Genomic DNA, 22,418 nt, shown 5'->3' with positions numbered 1-22,418 from the left:
GGTTTTGAATAGGACTGGCCGCGCACGCCGACGCTTTCAGTGTGCAAGGCAGAGAAAAGCACGCCGGCCAAAACTAAGCAGAAAGACCGCGTCCGTCCTGCGACCGTTCCGTTCCGCCTTGGTATGTTTTGGCCCTTACATTGGCATATCTCTATATACTTAAAGAATCTCTGGTATGCTTGTTTTACTTTAATGGCATATGTAGAGGTGAAAACTCTGGTCTCCCCCATTTATTACCAAGGATACACACACGCACACCACAGTGTTGTCTGGCCAGTGTGTCACCTCACCTGACTCTGCGCACATTGCAGGCACTGCACTTGCCGGTGCGCTGGTTGAGGATGACAGAGAACTCCACCTCGTCTCCCGTCTGCAGCTCCAGGCCGTCCTGCACCTCCTTCACGTGGAAGAACAGCTTCTTGCTCTCGCCCACCTCGTACGTGATGAAACCAAACTGCAGACAAGGAGTAAAACACAGTCAAAAATCAGAAAAACACAAGAAAAATCCAAATCCAATTTTACTTTAAATATCCACAATGTGAATTGTGAATGGTTTTACTGTTGTGTGGGGGCATCTTAAGTGCAGCCAGACACATTTTTGCCTTGGGACAATTTAATCACACACAAAACACATCAATAAAAAACTGAGCTAAATTAAAACGTTATCCTGTCGAACCTGATCCTTGACGCTCTCCACCAGAGCCCTGCGCTGGGGAACGACATGGCAAGCCATCTTCTGGTCCGTCTGGAGCACAGTGCACAGCTGGAACTTGACCAGCTCCCCTTTCTGCAGACAGTCGGCCTTGCTGGCCATGCTGACGATGCCAAAGGGGTAGCTCTGGCCCTTAGAGCCACCTAGCAGAGAAATGCAGGACACAACGTTAGATTTCATACAATAACACCACTATTTCACAGGGTCTTTGCAAGTATAACCAGGGTTCTAAATTAACCCTTTTCCCCCCATTGCCAGTCAAAATGGCTAATATGTTCATTGTACTTGCCAAACAGTCACTAATGGGTCGAAGTGGCTAGCTAGTAAGTTGGTCTTTTATACCAGCCAAACTGAAATTTCACCAGCAATTGGCTGGAGTAAATTAAGAGCCCTGAGTAGAACATGCATCAATGTGTACTAGGGTTAGGACTAAGTACTGTATGTACAGTGGAGGTATACAAACCCTGAAGTACAGTGCAAATACATCATGTTGCATGTTATTACACTGTACCGAATTAGCATAACTGGCACAGTAAACTACAGTGTAACCAATTCAACTTTGTTGTCATTACACATATAAGAATATGGAGTAACGACATGCATCTCAGTAGCTTAAAGGATAACTTCAGTCAGTCAATTTCAACATGCAGTTGTAATGTTCACAGTATCCTGAACTTGTCAGTACCTGATGGTTTTTTTTCTTCTTCTTCTTCAGCCTTTTCCGAGATCCTTGTCATTGTAATGGGGGCAGCTGTTTGTTTACATTAAAAAAAAAAAAAAAAAAACATTTTTATTTATTCCCAAGAACATCCAAAAGGTTATGCAACATCAGCAGCGAACAACGGTACCTTTTGGGAAAATATTGGGAGTAGGCCTTTGTTAAAATAAAAAAAATGTAAACAAACGCTGCCCCCATTAGAATAGCTCATATCTTGGAAAGGGCTGAGCCGATAAAACAGCATATTGAAATTGACTGAAGTGGTCCTTTAACCGCTAATCAGAAGTGCAAATAGCAGGCACGCATATGTACAGAATGCTCTGTATGTAAGGATTAAATACTAAGGGAGCGGGGAGGAGGAACCATTGCACAGATTCACGCATGAGAAGTTAAAATGTTACTGTGTTTTGCCCTGCGCACAACTACAAATGTACTACAAAAGGTGGCAAAAACACAGACCACACACAGACGCAGTTTCCAAACCAACAAAGGCCATGCACAGAAAGGGCTATTTCAGCACAGTTAGCATTTGACTTTCTCTAAGACGACATCACATCCATGACCAATGAATGGTGATTTTAACTTCTCTGAAAATTTAAGCCTGATGATCCATCATACCAATGTAAAAACCAACAGGGTGTTCCACAAAGTGTGAAAGGGCTCTCCTACCTTCCTCTGTGACCTCAATAAGGCCCTGGTACTCAGTCTGAGATGGATCCACACTCCTCAAGGGCCGAGTCACCTTCCCCAGTAACACTGTAGCACCAACATCCTCCCCTATGCCATTCACTGTGATCACAAAAGCACACAATATTAATATGGGCTTTAAATGGCATGTCATTTAATGAGTAAAGAAGTACCATTTGAACGCTATGGAAATGTTTGAGACATTGTGATAAGTCACAACAGTAGTGGAGGATAGGCAAGGAGAAAGAAAGTGTATACGTCAAACTGGCATGAGAGAGCTTGAGACAGTGTTGGTCCCTCTCTGTAGAAAGGCTAAGAAAGAAAGTGTATTATGCAAGCAATTTGAAGCAAACAGACGATATTAACAGCCTAGTTTCCTTTTTCCAGTCGGTCCTCACCAGGAGCCACTTTGGTGACCTTCTCAGCGCTGACTTTGTTGCCCTTCCCCTTGGACAGGGTGTATTCCACCGTGTCACCCAGTTCCAGACTATCCACATCTCCACACATCTCACTGCACAACACAAAGACAAAAAACACTTGTTGTGTGATACCATCTTTTTTTCTAATACATGTCTTTTTGAGGTGCTGGGGCAGTGTGCAGCATTTTCTTGGAAACCACACTTATATTATTAGAACTGTACAGATTCAAATATCTCTGCATAATATACACTAAAGATGTTTGTAACTTAGGTAAATCAACTTCACAAAACAGAAATGCAATTGCCCCAAGTTCTCTTCAACTCTTAACTAAACTGCTGTGGCACATTCCTTTAGAGAAAACGGTCAGCTAAATACCACAATATCACAACTCCAGAAGTTCTAACTCACAGAATACAGCTGTGTGCAAACTTGATTTCTTTCAGGGGTGAGCAAAATGTTGAATGCCTACCTGTAATGGAAGAAGATCTCCTGGTCATGGTTGGCCGTCTCGATGAAGCCAAAGTTGTCCTTGAGTGTGGCCACGAAGCCGAGCAGTCTCTTGGAGTTGCCCTTGGCGTTCAGGACCTTGATGGTCACAGCACTCTGCAGACCAGTGCGCTTCACTTCACTAATACTAAACTCCACCTGCACAACAAGCAAACATTATTTGATATCTCGTATACTTGACACGAAGATCATTCAAACCATTACTACAATGTGAGCAAGGGTACAAAAAAAGAAATATTACTTCAAAGTTTTAGCAATATGCATGGTTGACTGTACTATCTTTGAACATAAACTCCCACACATGTTTCAAAAACTGTGACAATCGTCTAGGTGGTGACGATTTGACAGCCCGGTAGAAAATACTGTTGCTACAATGTTTTGTCATACTGACAACTTCCGAATTCAGTGTATAAAATAAATAAATAACGCCATGCCTGAAATATTTGCTACTGCATAGTGATGACTTGCACACTGGCAGACTCTGATTTTCAGTTTCAAACAGCTAATTTCAAGCACCTCCTGCGATATCTTTCAGCCCTGTATCAAACGAAAAGCGCATATCGAAGTTGATCACCCACCTTGTCTCCTTGCTGAGGGAGAGCTGCTCCCTCCAGGTCTTTGATATGATACGTTACAGTCAGCTTCACACCACAGTCTTCATAGGAAATTATACCTTCTTCTGCATCCTGAGGAGAAACACACAAAACACATGTTTTAGAGAGTTAACAGCATACTTACAGTGAGAGGTAGAGGTCAGAGGATTAGAACGTTTAAGTCCTGCCACATATTCCATCAAAGTCAATTCACTGGAGCAGTAGTTTGTTGTTGGCCAAATTATCTGCGTTTAGACAGCACAGACAGATGATGGTATACATGGCAGGACTTGTAATCTCATTTGGTTTGTCCATGACAACTGAGGTGTGCAACAAAAAAGGCTATACATGTGGGTGTAGGCAAGTATCCAACTCATGTTTGGGTACTGAAAGTGATCCATATGGGTAGGCTAGCTACGCAAAATGGTAATGCCTGTTTATACAAGTAGAAGGATTCCTGCAATGCATGTCACACAATTGCACTTCCACACAGAAAACAGGTTTACCACACAAACACACAGTGAAACCTCATTCTCAATAACCAAATATCCTGTTGTGTTGACTGTTAAGAGGTTAAAATAAAGTGTCTTTCTTTAGGAACGAAGAGTGTGCTCTGTTAACCCAACATGTCCACACACGCACTAATCACTTTGCAACTACATGAGACATTCCCATTAGTGGATCTATGGCCATGCCACACACCATCCCTGTTAGGAGGAAAGACACCACAAATATTGTGCATGCTTATTACCTTCTCTATTTTACCCTTTGGGGGACAGAGACAAGACAGGGAGTTAAACACCAAAAACACTGACTTGCCTCTACTGAACCATGCACAAACTGCCTGAAGTATTTGATTAAAATTTTTTTTACAGCAACGTGTAGTTAATCAGGCCACTGTAGTCCTGTAGATAATGTACTTATTTAGTTCTGTAGTGTACATTTCTAAGTGAAATAATATTAAAACAAAAAAAAGAAGTGCAAGAAAAAAAATCTTTACCATCTATTACAGTGGAAAAAGCCCTGCTAATTAAAAGCTAAGGCAGTGGCATGCACAGGGAGGCATCCTACCTTATCTTTTTTCTAATGAAGGAAGAGAAGCCACACCCAAGGGGGGAAAAAGGAAAAACCAAGGCATTAGATCACCAAATGGGGAAAAAAAAGCCTGATGGGTCTAAGTCCATTCTAAAAGCCATATGTATGCCATTAGAAGGAAGGGCGAGGGAAAAGGAAATCCAAATTGCCTGAAATATTATCAGAACACAAAACTTACAGACACACAAGACAGATTGAACAAGCCAACATCTTGCTTTAAAACATTCGACCAAAAGCAAACCAGGTCTGCAAAAGGGGTGCTTTTGATGATGCACAACTGCCCCTCCCACACCCCCTTACCCCCTCTGCACCCCCTTCTCACCTTCTCTTTGCCCTTGCTGGGGCTGACGTTCTTATTGGCAGCAGCCGAGGCGGGCGTGGCCTCCTTGTCCACCTGGCCAATGAAGCGCTGCTCCGACTGGACATGGAAGGACACAGTGCCCTTGGGCAGCTTCTTGATGCGCACGGCGTGGTTCCGCTGGGCTGACAGCATGTCCTGCCATGGGACACATCGGTCAGTTGGCTTGCCGTTTGACTCGGGTCAGGATTATAGACATGCATTTGACCTGATGCCACACTACCCGTTTATCAAACGGCCAACTACCAATGTACCTAATTTGCAAACTGTAATGTACCCAAGTGGCAGACTACCCATGTAGACAAAGCAATCGTTTAAGTTCTTGGGCTGTTTTACTGGCATTTACTGGCTTGATGGGTACATTTTCTGGAAGACCTACACTGACCTCAAAGTGTTGCTAGTTTCTCTTATAATCACTGCAATTGAAACTGCTTGAAAAGCCACCTCTGCAGGCAACATACTATTTTAGGCTCTCTTACCTTGTTTACATGGCCCTTTTTACCCTACTGTGTTACTGTGGATTACCTGGTTTCGAGCTCTGTCTGTCTGACACCCAGTAACCTCACGGACCTGCTTACCTGACTGGCAAGCTCCTCACTTTCTGACTCTGGCCTGATCTCATCCTGTCAAGAACACGACACACTGTCAATACATCACTGCCTTAAAAAGAAGGGTTACACTTTACTTGACGCCGGCATCACACCTAGGACATAACATTGTCATTTTATGACTGCCTTGACACTATGACAGTCATAAAACGCTTATGACATCGAAATAATGTTTATGACAAGTCAAGTAAAGTGTTACCAAAAGAAGTACACCTTCAGGTATCGTTCACAATACAACAGTTTTTTTCTATTACTCAGAAACCAAGAAATGCATTTTCCATCCAATTATTTGCTACAGAGCCAAGTCAGTCTAGGGAAGTGTCTGAATTTTTAAGCACCTCATATTGAAAAAAAAAAAAAATTGCACTGTGAACGACCTGCAAGATATTCCTTTGAGCAGCACCTCCTGTGTGGCACCTGCTCTGAAGAGTATGTTTCCAATCTGCTAATGGCCACTCCACTTCATAGCCCTGCTCTGGACACAGCAGGGTGCCATGCCAGACACCGGGAGCCAGCAAAAGAGCGAGTGAGTGAGTGAATGTTCAGTCAGGGTGGATGTGGAGGTGGGGGGTGAGTGGGATCTTGTTCACAAAGTGCTGGTATGTGGCTGTGTGCCAAGGCACGAGAGCACGCGGTGGGAGTCCCGCGTGTCATTTGTTAAGCAGACCCTGCCCGAAACATGACTAATGGCTTTCAGTTTAATGGCTGCCGTCTGGTGAGTGCAGGTTTTGGGTGAACATGAGTGAATGCGAGTGTGCGTGTGTGACTTGAGAGTGTATGTGAATGACTGTGTGTATGTGAGTGAGTGAGTGAATGAATGAACAAGTGCAAAGGCTGAAAACATTAACGCAGGAACTTGGCGGACAAAAACCTCATCCCACTTAATGCGACCATCACAAATAAGGTGGACCACTCTATTCTGATCTCTTCCTGAAATAAATATACAGCATTGGCAATCAAGTGCTGGCTCTTGGAGCCAAGACGGTTTCAGCTTTTAAAAAGCTACACATTAGGCTCCTAACATGAGCGAACAGTAGTGTTATGAACAGCAGCAGTGGGTCTCGTCTGGGGGCACCTTGGCAAGGCTACGTTCGAGCCGACTCACGGGAACCACGGTGAACTCCACTTCGTCAGAGATGTGCAGCGGGCTCTCCTCCAGCACCTCGCTGAAGTGGAAGAACATGCGCGCATCCCGGTCCACACACTTGATGAAGCCAAAGCCGTCACGCATCGCCGCAATCACACCCTGGGAGAGAGCGAGCGACATACGCAAGACTTGAAAACATGGGCACAACAGATTATTCTGTATTACCACAGTAAACACTGAAATAAAAGTAGGAAGCAATTCGGAGTGTAAAATGATCAAATGTTTCAAATAGACATAACAGGAAATATAGTCCAGATCAAGGCCTAATTTTATTTGATAAGGCTTAAGTAACCATCGATAGGCCCAATTCTACTTCAAGAAGTACATCTGGCATTATTTTCACCACCAAAGATTGCAAGTGGAACTCCCTTCAATCTGAATGTCTCTCAACTCTTGCCATCTAAGCAGATGTATTTGTACCATCTCTCTAGCCTCCTTGGTGAACTGGAAGGTGTCGGGGAGGATCTCGATGTTGGTGGCCCTCTCCAGCTTGTCCCTGCGGTCCACTGAGATGTTGAAGCGCACGTGGTCGCCGTCCAGCAGGGTCACCTTGGACTTGGTGTCCTTCTCCCCGAAGGGAAGCTCCTTATCGCTGAAGTTGATCCTGGCACCAATACGCCCGGGCAAGGGGTCATTCTAAAGAAATATGAGGAAAAGATGAAAGTGAAATTCTAAATTCTATATATTTTTAAACAACACTGACTGAAAATGAATTCAGAGTGAAAATGAATATCATGACCTTTGCACACATGATGCACATGAAAACAGAACTAACTTTAATAATGGCCATCAAACCATTTCACTACGTTTTCTGTTACAGCTCTGCTTTTGTGTCCTAACTGCAACCAATACTACCTGCTCAAATTATAGACTCAAAGATCCATCAGGCTCATTACATTACAATACCTCTAGAAGAAACTTTTATCCAATGTAATGGAAGACAAAGCGATTTTCAAAAGGAGGACATAATAATAAAAGCATACAATGTGTGGGGGGAAAAAATCATAGTATACCGCACCTGATTTTTGGAGGGGACCTTGGGTATAACCTTGGCCACGGTTCCCTCAAAGTGCTCAATGCTGATGTCCTCAAAGATAACCGTTCCCTGGGGCAGCAGCCTCACGTCTGTGGCCACTTCCTTCCCCTGCAGGCAGCCCAACATTACAGACATTACAGATGAGAGCGGAAGGCAGTGTTTACACAAGCCAGACATGATCACAGGGGAGAGTCGTGCCACACAAATACGTACACCGAAAACGGTGTTACGAAAACTCAACACATTTTCTGTGGCCACAGTATTTCACAGACTGCTGGATGAAAGCAAACGTAAAACTACATCCAAAGTGGGCATGCACACTCACTATACTGTGATTTTGGACTTCGGCAGCATTCATGTTTACAAAAGACAGACATGATCACAAGGGAGTCTAGTCTCAAACATACTGCTACAAAATTAACACATTTTCTTACGCCACATTATTGAACTGATCAGTGTAGCCTTGCCTTTACATTTGTCCATGTGAATTTAGTGTTTTAGTTATTCAAATTTGCCAAGTCATTTTCAGCATGTGGCTGACTTAACATAATCAGCTGATCGGAACCACTGGTTCACAGTCCAGCTTTGAGTACAAGGCGGGATAGCTACAGGAGGTTGAGATCACATCTCTCAACACAAATGTGACTGGATTTCAAGTCCAGAGGCAAACGTCTGAGTGCGAAACTGAGAAAAATCACCACTTACTTCACTGGATACTTTATGCAGAATGTGCAAGTTGAGGTCTTGTAGCTACTCAATGTTTCAGAAAACAGTACTGGTTTATTGTGGTTTATCAGTTTACAGCTAATATTTTGCTTTTAAGGGGACTAACTTCATGTCTTTTCTATGGGCAAGAGAAACTTTCAGAACGGATTTCCCTGTGTTCTACTTTAAGAAACGAACACATTCAAGAATATTAGATATAATATAAGATATTACCATATTCCCATGTGTTTGGTATTGTTGTAAAAAAATAATAATAATTATATATATTTTCATTATTTTTCAGATAGGACAGTGGAGGAGAGACAGGAAGCGAGATGGGAGAGAGAGACAGGGAAGGGACAGGAAATAACACGGGCTAGGAATCGAACCCGGGTCGCCCGCGTAGCAGTCCAGTGCCCAGCCGTTAGAGCCACAGCTGGGCCATTGTTGTAAACCTTAATCAGAATCTATGATTAACTCAATGTGCCCCCTTTGCCTACTTGCAGCTTGTTTTCTTGTGGATAGTCACAAATGCTCGCTTACGTTTCTTTCTTTGATGGAGAACTCCACATCGTCCCCAGCCTGCAGTGCTTCCAGGTCTCCCTTGAACTCGCTATAGTGGAAGAAGATCTCCTTCACCACATCTCCACGCTCGATGAAACCAAACGCCTCCTGTGAACACAGAAAGATGAAGTTGTTGATGATGACTGGTTATTTTTTCACCCACGCTACAGTGCTGTGGTTGAAGGCGTCTGTTGATGTTGCACAAGTTTTAGCGTGAGATTTAGGGTCATGTTGAAACAGATAAATGTTTAAAAAGTTCTGCTCCCATGGTTATGCAGTGCTAAAAAAAACTTAAGGACTTTCATATGGGTTTGACCTACTGGCTACAATTGTTTAATTGGAGACCTAGAAAAGCATGGTGAAGATGCATGGTAAAATTTCAAGTGGTCGATTGTAAACACAGGGGGAAAAAAGCAAAACAACTTCTAATTTGTAAAAGAGAGGAAATTGAACGTTACCTTAGTAGCACACACGACTCCTTGGCATCTCATCTGCTTCTTCTTGACCAGCACAATGTTCCGGGCGCTGACAGCCCCAGTGCTGTGGTCAGGGTGGAGAGGAGAGCTGAATTAGAGTGTGGCCAGCTGGCCATCTCCAGCAAGCACACAAGCAAGTTTAACCCAGCAGCAACTCAACACTGCACTCACTCACATAGGAAACTCATACACTTTAAACCAAAACCTCACTAATTTATCGGTGTAGTCAGTTCACTATTTTACACTCCAAGCCATGTTTTAATATATTTTGCAATAAAAAAGTGGCTAAGATCAAAGCTGACAGTTCTGGCATAGGAGGCAGCTCCTTTGATGTATTAACTATGCACTGAACAACTCAGCACACAGATTTTACTCATTAGAGACCTGTATTGATTAATTAGTGGGTTTTCCAATGAACCAATTTGCATCAGTCATGAATAGAAATTGGCTTAACAAAAAGCTTCTGCAGCCATTTTACACCACAAATTAATACTCAAGCACGTTTCTCCGGTTTTCACGTCATGATTTTCACTTAAATCATTAAAATGTGCATTAACAAGCTGAGATCGAATCCCTGTTAGAAACAATCCTTGGGGGTAAAAAATGGCAAAAGGCCTTACTGTTTCTTGGCCTTACTGTTTGTTGGTGTCCATGTAAAAGCTAACTCGGTCTCCAGTGTCCAGGTGCATGTTTCTCTCCACATCCTCGGGAGTATAGGTCAGATAGAAAACCTCCTGTAGTTAGGAGACAAGCAGACACTTGGCTTACTACACAAATAGTCCTGGTCTGTCTTAACAGCAACCTTATGACAGGATTAGACACTTGAGGATCACTAAAAAAAGATGCATTTGTGCGAGTAGCAGCTTTGTATTACGAAAAAGCAAGTTGTGGTACTACTTCGTAACAAAATTGATTGATTGCGTGACCATTGTCTTGGACTAGTATAAAAAAAACACAACTAAAAAGAGGATTTGCATCAAAAGTTCACACAGAGCCAATTGCATTTGCTAACAGTGACAGTAGGAACAAAAAGTAATTTACACCTCAGACTCTTTTTATCCAAAGTGACTCACAAATGAGGACATCAACAAACTACAAAAGTCAGCAAGGCATAACAAGCTTTATGCAGTCAGGGTGCAGCGAAGTTTCAGTGAGTGATGTTAGTCATTTGTTACGAGGGGAAAGACACTCTGAAAAGACAGACTTTCACACACTTAAAAAAGATGAGCGGGACGATTCTACTCTTAAAGTGGTAGCTGACCCCACGATAGATTGGCAGTGATGGCAAAGCTGATGGTTAGTATTTGAGGTGTTCATAGGTAAGGGACATAAGCTTAAATTATTATAGCCTTCAGATAAGCAGAAGTGACGTTGCTTTATAAGCAAGGTTTATAGGCGAGGGGTTAAGGCCTTAGTGCGCTATATTGTAAGCAACCACCAGCAGGAGCCAATGCAAAATGAGGGTTTTAAAAAAAAAATCTAAGCCCCTAAGCCCTAAGCTGAGTCCGACACTCACCCCATTCCTCTCATAGCACACGCTTCCAGTGGGCACCTGGCCTGGGGCCGACTTCCCATCCAGATGAGTGGGGATGGCCGACACAACCTACAGACCACAAACCGCCCCCGCCACAGTGCATGGGTTAGACTCGCCACAGAAGGCCAGGATTATCTCTTATTTTTGTAAAAAATTATATATATGTCTTTAAAAATCACGACAAGATACATACAAGGACAAGCAGGTAAACATGGCACAACATGAATAAATGCCACTGGGTGAGCTTAAACACGATTAACTAATGCACAACACTGGGTAGCCATACTAATGCCACATGAGGGTTTAGCTCAAATCAAAAAAGCATGCAAAGCCCAAAATGAGACAGAACATCAAAATCACACTAATGACCAAGACAATCGGGCCCATTGCAAATCCATTTAAAGTTTATACAAATATGATGGACAACTTGGTAGGCCTATTTATTGTTTGTAGCATATGAAGAAATGAAGAAACAATTTTAGTGTCCATGAACGACCTATACAACGTACACAATTAAGCTTTAAATATAGGATAGTAATAAAGTATGTATAGATGTGTATCTATACTCACATCATCCACAGATTTGCAATGAGCCAGACAAAAACATCGAACCAAACACACACAAACACAAACACAAGCACATACATAAACACACACAGGACGAGGACAGAAAAAAACAAGAGAACCAAGAGTAAAATGTGTTCCTTAACTGGATGAATAAAACCATGCAGCTTAGTAATGGGAGAGGCGTGCATGTCAGGCCCCACCTGCCCAGAGATACGCTCCTCGGGCAGCACCTCAGGCTTGATCTTTACCAGCTTGACCGCGATGGGCTTGCCAGTGCGCTTGTCCAGCGACACCTCAAACTCCACATCATCTGTGGAAGGAAAGATAAGGGGGGGGGGGGGGGAAGAGATAGACATGTCACATTCAAGATTGGTGGTGGTTATAGCATTATGTTGTTTTATGGGCATGCTTTGTGATTGGCCACATTACTCCTATTCCGGAGATCATTGCATTGGCAGTCACTGGGCTACAGAATTGGCTTTAATTCTTCCGTTTAAATAATTCAATTAGATGGAACACAGCTACCTACTGGGATAATAACTGCAAAGCTTTGAAATCAGCTTCCAGATTATGTAAAATGCTCCCACGGTTGATAGTTTTAAATCCAGACTCAAGACAAAGCTGTTCTGAGATGCTTTCCCGTAGCAATTCCAAATTAAAAACTTGATTTTTTATTGTTAAATATTTTCTTTCTTTATTTATTTACTTTCTTTATTCCTGCTTTTATCCTGTCCCCTTTTCTCATTGTGATTATTTTTGTCATTTTTTGTGATGTGATTATTTTTGTCATTTTTTGTGATGTTATTTTTTTCTATCTAATTTGCTGTGTTCTTCAACTCTTTTGTGAAGCACATTGAACTGCAGATGTGCATGAAATGCTCTACACAAATAAAATTGCCTTGCTGTGCGGTTGCTGTAATTTATGTAGATAACAGCTTGAGAGGCCAACATTCAACAGTGTGTGCGTGTGTGTGTGTTCATTCGTCCAATTACATGGTAGAAAAAAATATACACGTGACTGCTATCCGTCTATGATACTACCTGATATTTATCGCCAGTCTCTCCAAGAATGGGAATTTCTAAACTATAGCAATAACAACGAGTACAATGAAGTATCAATCACTAAAAATCACAAATGCATATTAAAAAACACGCTATTCACTGCATCCACGCATGGATGCAACAAAAGAAGACAGGAATGTCCCCTCCCCTGCCCTCACCTCCAATCTTGAGGTCCTGCAGGTTGCCGTTGTACTGGGAGCAGTGGAAGAAGAGGCGTGCCTGGCGCTCGGAGCACTGGATGAAGCCGTAGGAGGTCAGCAGCTTCTCCACCATGCCCGTCTCCCGGATGCCCACCCCAGTGCCGTTGGCAAAGGCAGTGTGGCCATTGTTATGCAGCAGGCTCGGGTCAAAGCTCATCTGTACAAGGGCAACAAGACGGAGACGGAGGGGATAAGAGGGGTGAGATGCAGTTTCACAGTGGAGAAGGGAGAGGGGGTTTAGGTTGGAGGTTGGGTTGGAGACACGTGCATTGATTAATTTCAAGCTTTGGAAAAAAACATAAAAATAAAAAAAAGTCACGGCATGAGTGGATATGACTAAAATGAAAACTAAATTTTAAAAATACATGAGCATTCTTCTTGTAAAATGTTTTAAAAGCTGAAAATGAGGGTTTAGGATCTGAACCTGAGCAACACTTTGGGGTTTCAAACCAAAAACTCTGAAGGCCCCCAAAAAAGAAGAAAAAAAGTTTATATTACAAAAACTGGATTGTCAAAACCAGCCTCATCAATAACACAGCCAACACATTAAATGCAGCCAGAGAGCTAGACAACAGTTTTCCAGAACCGTCTGCCCGCCAGAGTCATCAACAATGCCTACACGACTGGCTAGCCTTTCATGCATCTTGATATTGTTGAATTAGCTTGTAGTCCGCTACCCACCGACAAACACCACACAATTCTAGTGGGTTCACCGCAAAACTCGTCTCTTTGTTTGACATGCATGGATTAGGCCATCTTTATAACACCATTAGCAACCAAAAACAATCCAGACATCCAAACGTTTGTCGTGTTGTCAGGGACCAAAAAAACACATGCAGCAACACCAACACACATTGGCCTTATCCACATTGAGAGAGGATCAATGGCCGTACAATGTTAAGATTACTACGAGAGGACAAAAGTTCCATTAAGAAACACAAGTTGTAAACACATTACCCACTCCACACATGGTCCAGAAAACTACCATGGAAAATGAAAATAGTCACTCGTGATGTCAATCACTCCAAAACATCTTCAGGTGACGGATTTCATGCGGTTAGCAAACTAAAAAAAAAACCCCACACTGTTAAAAACGGAGGGCACTGCACTTGGATTGGACGGGGCGAGTGCGAGTGTATCCAGGAGATGACCTGGAGCACCCTCCACTACCAACCACGGCTGGAAGGTCCACTTACTGATCGTGGGATTGCTGAGGCCCCTCGCCGCCTCTTGCCCCCGGCCGCGCGGGGGGTGTGGCAGGACATGGAGGCAGAGCGGGGGATGTGCATGGGGACAACGGAGGAGGATGCCGCCGGGGTAGAAGAGGAGGAGGAGGCGGCGGCGGAGTGGGCAGCAGGGGTATGGGAGGAGGTGGAACGGGCATGGGAGGAGGTGGAACGGGCATGGGAGGAGGAACGGGCATGGGCAGAGATGGAACGGGCCTTAGGAGGCTCTGATGTACCACGCTCCATCTTCACGACTGGAGAGGGTTCCGGATGGCACTGTCAAGGTGGAGGGGGGGCAAGGGAGTGTGGTCAATTTAACAGGGCCTTGTTATTGAGGCTTACACAGGGGGCCCGGTTGGCCACCAGTCGATATTCATCAAGTCCAATGAACAACCATGATCGACACGAGCCATGGTTCTCTTCATTATAACACGAATTTTGGAAAAACAGAAAATCACAAACACTGAAAGCCTTTCGAACCAAACATGCCCATTGTTTAAATCAAGCTACACAACTTGAATAGACCAACTGAACAATTCGAGGTTGCACCTTGACTGACATTCAGAAAAGGAGCTCCTTAAGTTCCTATTCTTTCCACAAGAACCACAAACATTGCAACATCCAACAGAAATAAATCCAGACAGATAGATCAAGCCCTTCAGGCTCCTGCCTGTGTCAGAAATGAAAGTGTCGCTGGTTGATCCACTCTCATTTGCAAAGGATGGCTAAGATGGATAAGGAGGTTAACTTAAGGTGGTCATGGGGGGAATTGAGAGAAGGAATGACTGAGGGAACATAAAAACATTCTGTAACTGTAACCTAAAAAAAACAATGTTAGGAGTGGGTGAGAGTCCACTTTCTAGAACTATCTAGAGAAGAGGTGGTTAGGTGAAGGGGCCTAGACCAGCCTCGACCATTTGCCCTCAGTAAAAACCACTTTTATATAGAAAAAAACGTGTATATATTTTTACTATAAACTATTTGTACGCAACATGCACTTTGTCTCATTCACACCCAAGTTATGTCAAGTCCCTATTTATTAACTGAAAGATAATTGAAACCAGAACTGAAGTTGCCTGCACATTTTCAATCCAATTTTCGATGTACTGTATTCTTCCTTTGTATCAGATTTTTTTTTTTTTCGTTTTAATTTTATCATCTACCTACCAATTAAGAGCAAAAAAAAAAAAAGACATGCATCTACCAATAAAGATAATATGAACGTTTGTTTGTTCCCATTGCTGGGTGTTTTTCCTGGACAGCACTATCTACTGCTTTGGATGTCAATTGTTGTAATAAATACTTGGGCAAGTATTTTTGTAGATTTGAATTCCATATGGATGGAACACTACTATATTCTTCCCTTCCCTGATCCCATCTCAATCACACCGTCCCATTCGGCCGGTCTACTGTTGATGCCAATAGTAACCAATAATTAGTTACAATGTGTATGCTTTCACTACGACGCTCTTCCCTTCCCTTAAGCCCACCCCAATCACGAACATCCTGCTTAGCCGAGGCCAGTCTCTGAGCCCAGTGGGATGGAGAGGTTAGGCCAGACAAGAGCAGCGGAAGGGAAGGGTAGAGGGCGGAAGAAGTAGTGACAGAGTGAGGAAGTGGGAGAGGGAGGGAGGAAGGCAGGTGTAGACATAGGGGATGGTTAGGGAGGAGACGAAGAGGAGGAGGAGGAGGGTACAGGTGGGAGGTGAAACTTACGGATCGGCCATAGGGGGCCAGGCTGAGTCCCACGGGGGAGGTGCTCAGGTCGGCACTAACAAACGCGGTGGGCGGAGACGCAGGCAAGGTAAACTCAACAAAGCCTTTCCAAGGACTGCCCATATTGTTCCATCTAATGCAGCTCACTCCGCCTCTGACTTGTTTTTTTTGTTTTGTTTTGTTTTTTGCTTAAACTGGATGGCTTGTTTGCTTAGGGGGTGCCAAGAGGTGATTTTGCACTTTGTTTTTTTGTTTGTTTTTTTTCCAACTAAAATACTGATTTTTTTTTTCGCTTTTGTTTTTCAACTGACCAGCCAAGGCCACACCTCTGGATTTCTGCAAAGGTGAAGAGAGGGGAAAGAGGAGAGGGCGGGGAGAGGGGTGGCACAAATAAAAGGGTAGGAAGGGGAGGGAGGAGAGGGGAGGCAACAAGAACAGCCATTGAGCAAAGCGGAACAGTCATGGGAATGGACCATGGGTTCCTTACGGGTCAAAGGTGACTATAGACTTGGCACTCCGTACCAATTACCAAATCCCTCTGCCATGTCCGAAACGTTCCCTTATTCACTAGGCAGTGCACTGCATAAGGTGAGTGATGTGATAGTTTCGCTCCCTACATAGCGCACTATAGTCAACGAGTGAACATTTTGGATTTGGCAAATGCTCAACATATTCGCTTACAATAGAAATCAATTGTGAAGAAAATGTAGGAAGCAGTGAATATATTTAGTGTCAAATTAATTTTACCAATTGTTCAAAATCTTAAGCAGACAAACCTTCACAAAATGATACCTTGTGAATTGCAGCAACAGATGCATGCAGTTACACAATTCAATCACCTTGGAGTATAAAATGGCACTCCCAGTTAGAAACTCATCCAGCCCTTACAATTGGCTCTTTTCTGTGACGCAACACAAGTTCCATTCTGAAGTGAAGCAGGGTAAATAACTGTCAGCTGTTTGCGGCTTTCACACAAAAAAGTGGCACCTGTGTATGTAGTGTAGGAAATACAGCTTAAACTGTTTCAAAGGCATCTGTAGTCACGTGAAAATGGCTCATTGCCAGTTTCAAATCATTGTGTAATAACTTACACAAACCAAATTCAGCCATAACCGTCTCCTGATGTAGGCCCCCACCCAGCGATGTGCCCCACTTGCTGCCAATACAATATTCTGGTAATCTGTAATCGATCTGAAAGAACAATTGTTCGGGAAGATCTCTGGCATGTTGCCCGACATCACGCATGAGACACTAAAGTCCTATTCGGACAAGACTAGTTTGGACATGGGGCATTAGAAATTCGGTAATAGAAAAGGCCATTTCGAACGGAAAGTGGGAGGGGTAAATATTCACACATTGTTGTGACAGTCTATCAGTCTACCATTCTAATGCGTTTGAATGCATGTCGATACATCTGAAGACCGTGTTTGACCTTACTCCTGATTCTGACAGCAAAACATTTTGAAACGACTCCCTAAACAAAACTGAATGCAATACTTCAACATCGCAACATTTGCAAGCCCGGAGACATTATATAGACTGGGCGTTTCATGCACTTTAACAGACATCTGTACATAGGGTCGCATTCGCACGGGATTAGTATCACCAGGCCGCTTCACAGCTCCGGACCGCTTCACAGCACCTGAAACTCTTGGTAAATTTTACAGACACATTCTGCCATCTTCACCGACATGCCGCGTTCGGACGGGACTACATTTCCCTGTTATTCTTACTTTACCCCAGGCACCCCTCAAAAATAGTCACTTCAGAATAGGGTTTAAGAGCATGCATTCAATATTTGCTAGGAGCCATGATGCAATTGCAACTTTTAGCAATTCTTCCGGATGTCTTTCTAGCTTTCAACCCTGAATAAAAAATTAAAAACCATACAGGTAACAGAAATCAGACAGGCAACAGAAATCTGCTCTGCCTTGTTTTAAGTACTGCATGTCAGTATTGATGAAGAATTCAGAGAAGACTATACTCCAAGGTCAAACCCTGGGCCAAAATGTGACACGAGGGTGAAAATGGCACCCCAGCCATTCTTGTCATTTATAATATGGTTAATATATTTGGCAATGCCTTGTGCTCACAGTCATATGTTCCTGTGATTGCTCAAAACATGAAAATCTGAAAACCAGTAGTTTTAGGAGAAAGATATAGGCTGGCAGATGAACTGGACTTCCATTTTCAAACAAAACACATCCTGCATCATGACCTCAATCCAAATCTAAGAGATCACTCTGACCCTTTCTACCGTCTCTAGTCGCACTTTCATCATGCTAATCTGGGGAGCAGCATGAATGGATACGAAGCGGATAAACTTCTGGAACGAGGGAGGGAAACAGTTACATAGCCAGAAATTAACTGATATTTAAAAGAAAAACACTCAAGGCCACAGAACTGGGTGACTGCCATGTTTCATCCTGGCACCGGAAAAGACTGCATTAATCAAGTCTCTGGTCATTTGGTTTACCACATAAAACAGTAAAAACGGTTATACCGGTTGGAACATAAAAAAAAACATTAACTTTTAGCAACTCTAAAAATAGAGAGGGACTAAAAGTATTGTGGAGACATACCTTGTTTAGAGGTCTTTGTTGTCTTGTCTTGGACCCCAACCGTGGCACTGCTATTGCAGATGTTCTGCTCACAAACACACACGCGTGCACACACACTCGCTTATGTCAAGTTTTCTGGCACGTGTTCAAAATGTGGGTTGCAAAAAAACAAAAACACAAAAAACAAACAAAAACAAAGAAAAACAAAAAAGACGGGGAAGAAAAATCTAAGTTGAAATGTTTAAAAAAGGAGGGGGGAAGTATTTGTGTAAAGGCCAAGTGTAAGGTAAGCAGCTATGCTTCCCACAGAAAAATAGACAGATCTACAGAAGAGGGAGATGGATAGAGAGAAAGAAAGAGAGAGAGAGAGAGAGAGAAAAAAGAAAGATGAGGAAGGGACAGTAGGAGGTAACTGATAGATAAAACGAGCAGACAGCAGCCCTCTCCGCACTCTGGCTAAGACAGAGGTGCGGTGAGGATGAGAAGGGCTTGGAGCAGCGTTGGGACGTGTGCTTTGTCAAAGCTGTTGAGTAGGCACAAACTTCTTGTCTCAGATCAAGTATTGTTTTCGCGTTCCGCTTCGGTTGTTGGTCGTCGTCTGTGGCTTGGGATTCGTTGTGATAGTTTTCGTCTTGATTTTCTTCGTGAACTTCTTGTTTCTACTGAACTTGTGTGATAGATCTTTGGTTACTTCGTCTGGTTGTTATTTTTTTTGCTTTGTTTTCTTTTTTTCTTCCTGTTGTTTCGGATGAAGTGAAAGTCGTATCCTTGGTCTTCAGCGTTTCGTTGCACCGGTTGATTTCTGTCGCTTTGGGGGTTGATTTTTCTTATTCTTTGAATTGTTACTTCGGTGTGATCTGAACTTGAAGTAGCAGTTTCAGATGGTACAAAAATCAGTTCTGTTTCACTTCATACTGAAAAATAAAAACAAAACAAAGACTGTTTTTAGAAGACAACCTCACAGCATCTAAGTTCACTACATCTTCAATTGACAAAGACAATGAAGCACATAAAACTGCCCAAAAAGACAACCGCACTGGTGGCCTCCCCATCAGGTGATAAGAAGTTCAGATGGTAACAATCAAATAACATGGTGGCCAGATATCAAGATGTTCTGAAGGGAGTCGCAATGTACCGCCACCAGAGCGCAACGCAAGGCCATCAAAACACTCATTCACATGTTGGCCGTTATCAGAGAAGTGTGACTATCGTTATTAGCAAGGCTACGTTGTGCAGTTTTGTATGACATGATACAAATACCAGATATTCACAAGATTTTTTTTTGTAAAATCTTTTCAGAGGACCTAGTCAAAGTCATAGGTGTCTTGTCAAGGTGTCCGCCTTAACTCTTAAGTGCTGGGGAATAATACCCTGACGTCCCTCACCAGTCAGCACCACCACAAATTCACAATTACAATTCCACAAATCCATTGTAATGAACAGAACCCTGGTGTTTTTCACCCACAGTCTCCCGGCCTAAAAATAAAAGCGCGTGTGGACAGCTGCCCCCCTTCTTCTCCTGCTTGGGCGCAAGGTCTCTGTGTTTTGGAGGGGGCAGCTGCTTGTCGGTCTGCCCGCCTGCCTAGATAGATGCTCCCTCTTAGGCCACAGATCAACAAGTCGCTGTGCATACCAGCCGGCGCGCAAGGATATTTATGGCGGATCGCTTCTGCCACCGCTCACTTCTCACTGCTGACCCACTGTCTAACTTTGCCCTGCTGATATACTTCACCAGGCATCCTTTACATGTTGTTTACAAACTGTGAGGCAGAGATGACAACAAAATACTTTCATATGGGATATTTGGTGTTTGAAGCATTTATTTACCAGAATATTTTATAATTTATTTACTCCCCCCCTCCCTTTCTGCTCTCAACGAACATGAAAGGCACTGGCCTCCAAAAAGGGAAAAGGCGCTAACTGACACCCTTGGTGGTGTTGCAATAAGGAGCAGCACCACAGCGCAAAAGCTCATGAGCGTTGGAAAACAAGGCCATGGAATGGGGTCAGATTCACAACAAGGGAGTGGATTCTTAGAAGTGAATCAAGCCTAAATATACCCTCCATAATTCAAATGGTTAATTCAACCATGTTTTCACAGAAATGTAACGCAAAGCAAACCAAATCAAGTCACTCCATGTGGATTTCAGGGGGTTGATGTTAGAATTTGCAGGTGACTTTGTGAAAGTCTGAATTTAACACCGCAATACGAGCACTCCATATTTGACATTAAATCTCAACTGTGCCATATCAAGTTAAGAAGCAGAAGTGAAAAAGTTGTTAATGGTTGCCTGGCTTCATATTGAATTTGGGGCAAAGGTCTGAGCGACATTTGTAAACAATCGGTGTGCGGTCAGCTGTGATTTTAATATTTGTTCAAAGTTTCACTACAAAAACCTGGACGGAAAAAAAGTATCCTAATCTGCTATGTACTTGTGTAGAGCGCATATAGAAACACAAACAGTGGTAAGGAAGTTGATATGGTATATTGGCTAACAGGATCACGTCGGAACCACAGAGCGCGTGTTTTCCAGCTGCCCGTGACGCAGTCAAAAAACAGCCGCATACCGAGTCCACCCACAGGAACCGAATCGGGATTGGATGTTTTTGGTGCTGACAGTGGATAAAAAAAGTCCGTCTCGGTGGCAAACTCACATGTAGTGGCAACAAATGGACAATGGAACTACATGCTTATTTATCGAAGACATAATGTAACTTGGTAATTTATATCTAACCCTACAATAGGCCTACACATGTTTCGGCAGCAAAAAAAACCCTGAAAATTGAAGCTCAAAAAGCCGTTCTAAATAAACTGTCTGCATTACAGTAAACTACATTTCTTGACAACCCCCAATAAAGCCTGCTTTCGGCACCCTGAAATAACCCGTGGTAGCTCGCAAACCGTTAGCTAATATTTTAAGAGATAACGTGACCTGTCGAAATACGACACACCTTTGATTTGGCACACATCATCCATAAAATGTACATATACAATCTCATAAACTGGCAGTTTCATGATATGGCCAACCTTTTTCTTGTTTGAAATTAGGGCTGCAATCTACATTTCATAGCCTACTAACAAGTTAATAATGGTCAGCCACGCTATGCTAGCTGACGTTTGCTGTAGAGTGGGGGCCTAGCGCTCAAGCTATCTAAAATGCGGGGGATTAAAGTGTGTCAAACTGTCATTGGCTGTATTGTGTATGTATGTGACAGCAACGAACATGTGGTCATATGCTAATGTATAATCATGAAGCAGAAATCCACACGCGGAATACTTCGACTTGTATGCAAACCTAAAACAACAAAGGAAATCGAGGAAAGGGATTTCAGTAACGTTACCTCCCGTTAAAGAGCTAACACTAACCTAGCTTGCTATCAAATGCTCACATGCCAAGCAGCGTTGATAGAAAAGCTAAGCTAATATTGAGCTAACATTATCGACGGTGTCAAGACCACCAAGGAATCAGTAAGATTTGACTTGATTTGACGCTTCTTTTTAGTCGAAGTAAAACAAATGAGATTTCACAAAAAGCGACTGACAGTTGCGAGTAGGAACACTAGCAGCTCAACTATCCATTTGATTTATGATGGAAAATGAAACATTGGAAACACTGCCCCCACCCAGGCCATGGCGTCTCGGTCAAATTAATGATAATTTCCGCCCTGTTACACCACAAGTAATGGCTAATATTTACAAATGTGATGTTACCATTGGAATAAATTCATATTAACATAGATATGGAGGTTATTAAAACTAAAAACTTACCCCAACAGCTTTCAGCACTGTCACCAGCGCCGCCATAAGCAGCACGGCACATTACGTAGTGAGAGAGACTGCGACGTGTCGCGATATTTCCAGCACCTGCGCGTGTGTGCTGTGTGCGTCGATTCATTTCTCAATGTGATTTTTTGTTTGTTTTCAG

General features: G+C 43.1%; 1 protein-coding gene across 13 annotated transcripts in view; it reads right to left on the bottom strand.

Moving 5' to 3' along the window:
• Window positions 1-22,378, bottom strand: part of csde1 (cold shock domain containing E1, RNA-binding) — a 27,023-nt gene extending 4,645 nt beyond the window's left edge. The window contains exons 1-21 of one of the 13 annotated variants that reach the window (XM_063208670.1): window positions 22,262-22,378; window positions 18,514-19,406; window positions 14,186-14,491; window positions 12,948-13,146; window positions 11,871-12,037; window positions 11,143-11,229; window positions 10,263-10,360; window positions 9,609-9,714; window positions 9,130-9,258; window positions 7,864-7,989; window positions 7,266-7,481; window positions 6,774-6,944; window positions 5,055-5,228; window positions 4,389-4,403; window positions 3,623-3,730; window positions 3,007-3,182; window positions 2,516-2,628; window positions 2,100-2,219; window positions 1,398-1,463; window positions 677-855; window positions 291-454 (exon numbers count right to left, since the gene is read on the bottom strand). In XM_063208670.1, the coding sequence (XP_063064740.1) occupies window positions 291-454; window positions 677-855; window positions 1,398-1,463; window positions 2,100-2,219; window positions 2,516-2,628; window positions 3,007-3,182; window positions 3,623-3,730; window positions 4,389-4,403; window positions 5,055-5,228; window positions 6,774-6,944; window positions 7,266-7,481; window positions 7,864-7,989; window positions 9,130-9,258; window positions 9,609-9,714; window positions 10,263-10,360; window positions 11,143-11,229; window positions 11,871-12,037; window positions 12,948-13,146; window positions 14,186-14,461 (2,690 nt within the window). In that variant the 5' untranslated portion in view covers window positions 14,462-14,491; window positions 18,514-19,406; window positions 22,262-22,378. Of the gene's footprint in view, window positions 1-290; window positions 455-676; window positions 856-1,397; window positions 1,464-2,099; window positions 2,220-2,515; window positions 2,629-3,006; window positions 3,183-3,622; window positions 3,731-4,388; window positions 4,404-5,054; window positions 5,229-6,773; window positions 6,945-7,265; window positions 7,482-7,863; window positions 7,990-9,129; window positions 9,259-9,608; window positions 9,715-10,262; window positions 10,361-11,142; window positions 11,230-11,870; window positions 12,038-12,947; window positions 13,147-14,185; window positions 14,492-15,931; window positions 16,268-18,513; window positions 19,407-22,261 lie in introns of those variants that run through there. The other 12 variants (XM_063208678.1, XM_063208673.1, XM_063208672.1 and 9 more) reach the window with 12 other exon arrangements.
• Between the last annotated feature and the right edge of the window lie 40 nt (window positions 22,379-22,418).

The sequence above is a fragment of the Engraulis encrasicolus genome, chromosome 10 (assembly GCF_034702125.1).
Source record: "Engraulis encrasicolus isolate BLACKSEA-1 chromosome 10, IST_EnEncr_1.0, whole genome shotgun sequence".
Lineage (NCBI taxonomy): Eukaryota > Metazoa > Chordata > Actinopteri > Clupeiformes > Engraulidae > Engraulis > Engraulis encrasicolus.
The sequence above is the reverse complement of the archived record's forward strand: the minus strand, read 5'-3'. Positions and strand labels throughout refer to the sequence as shown.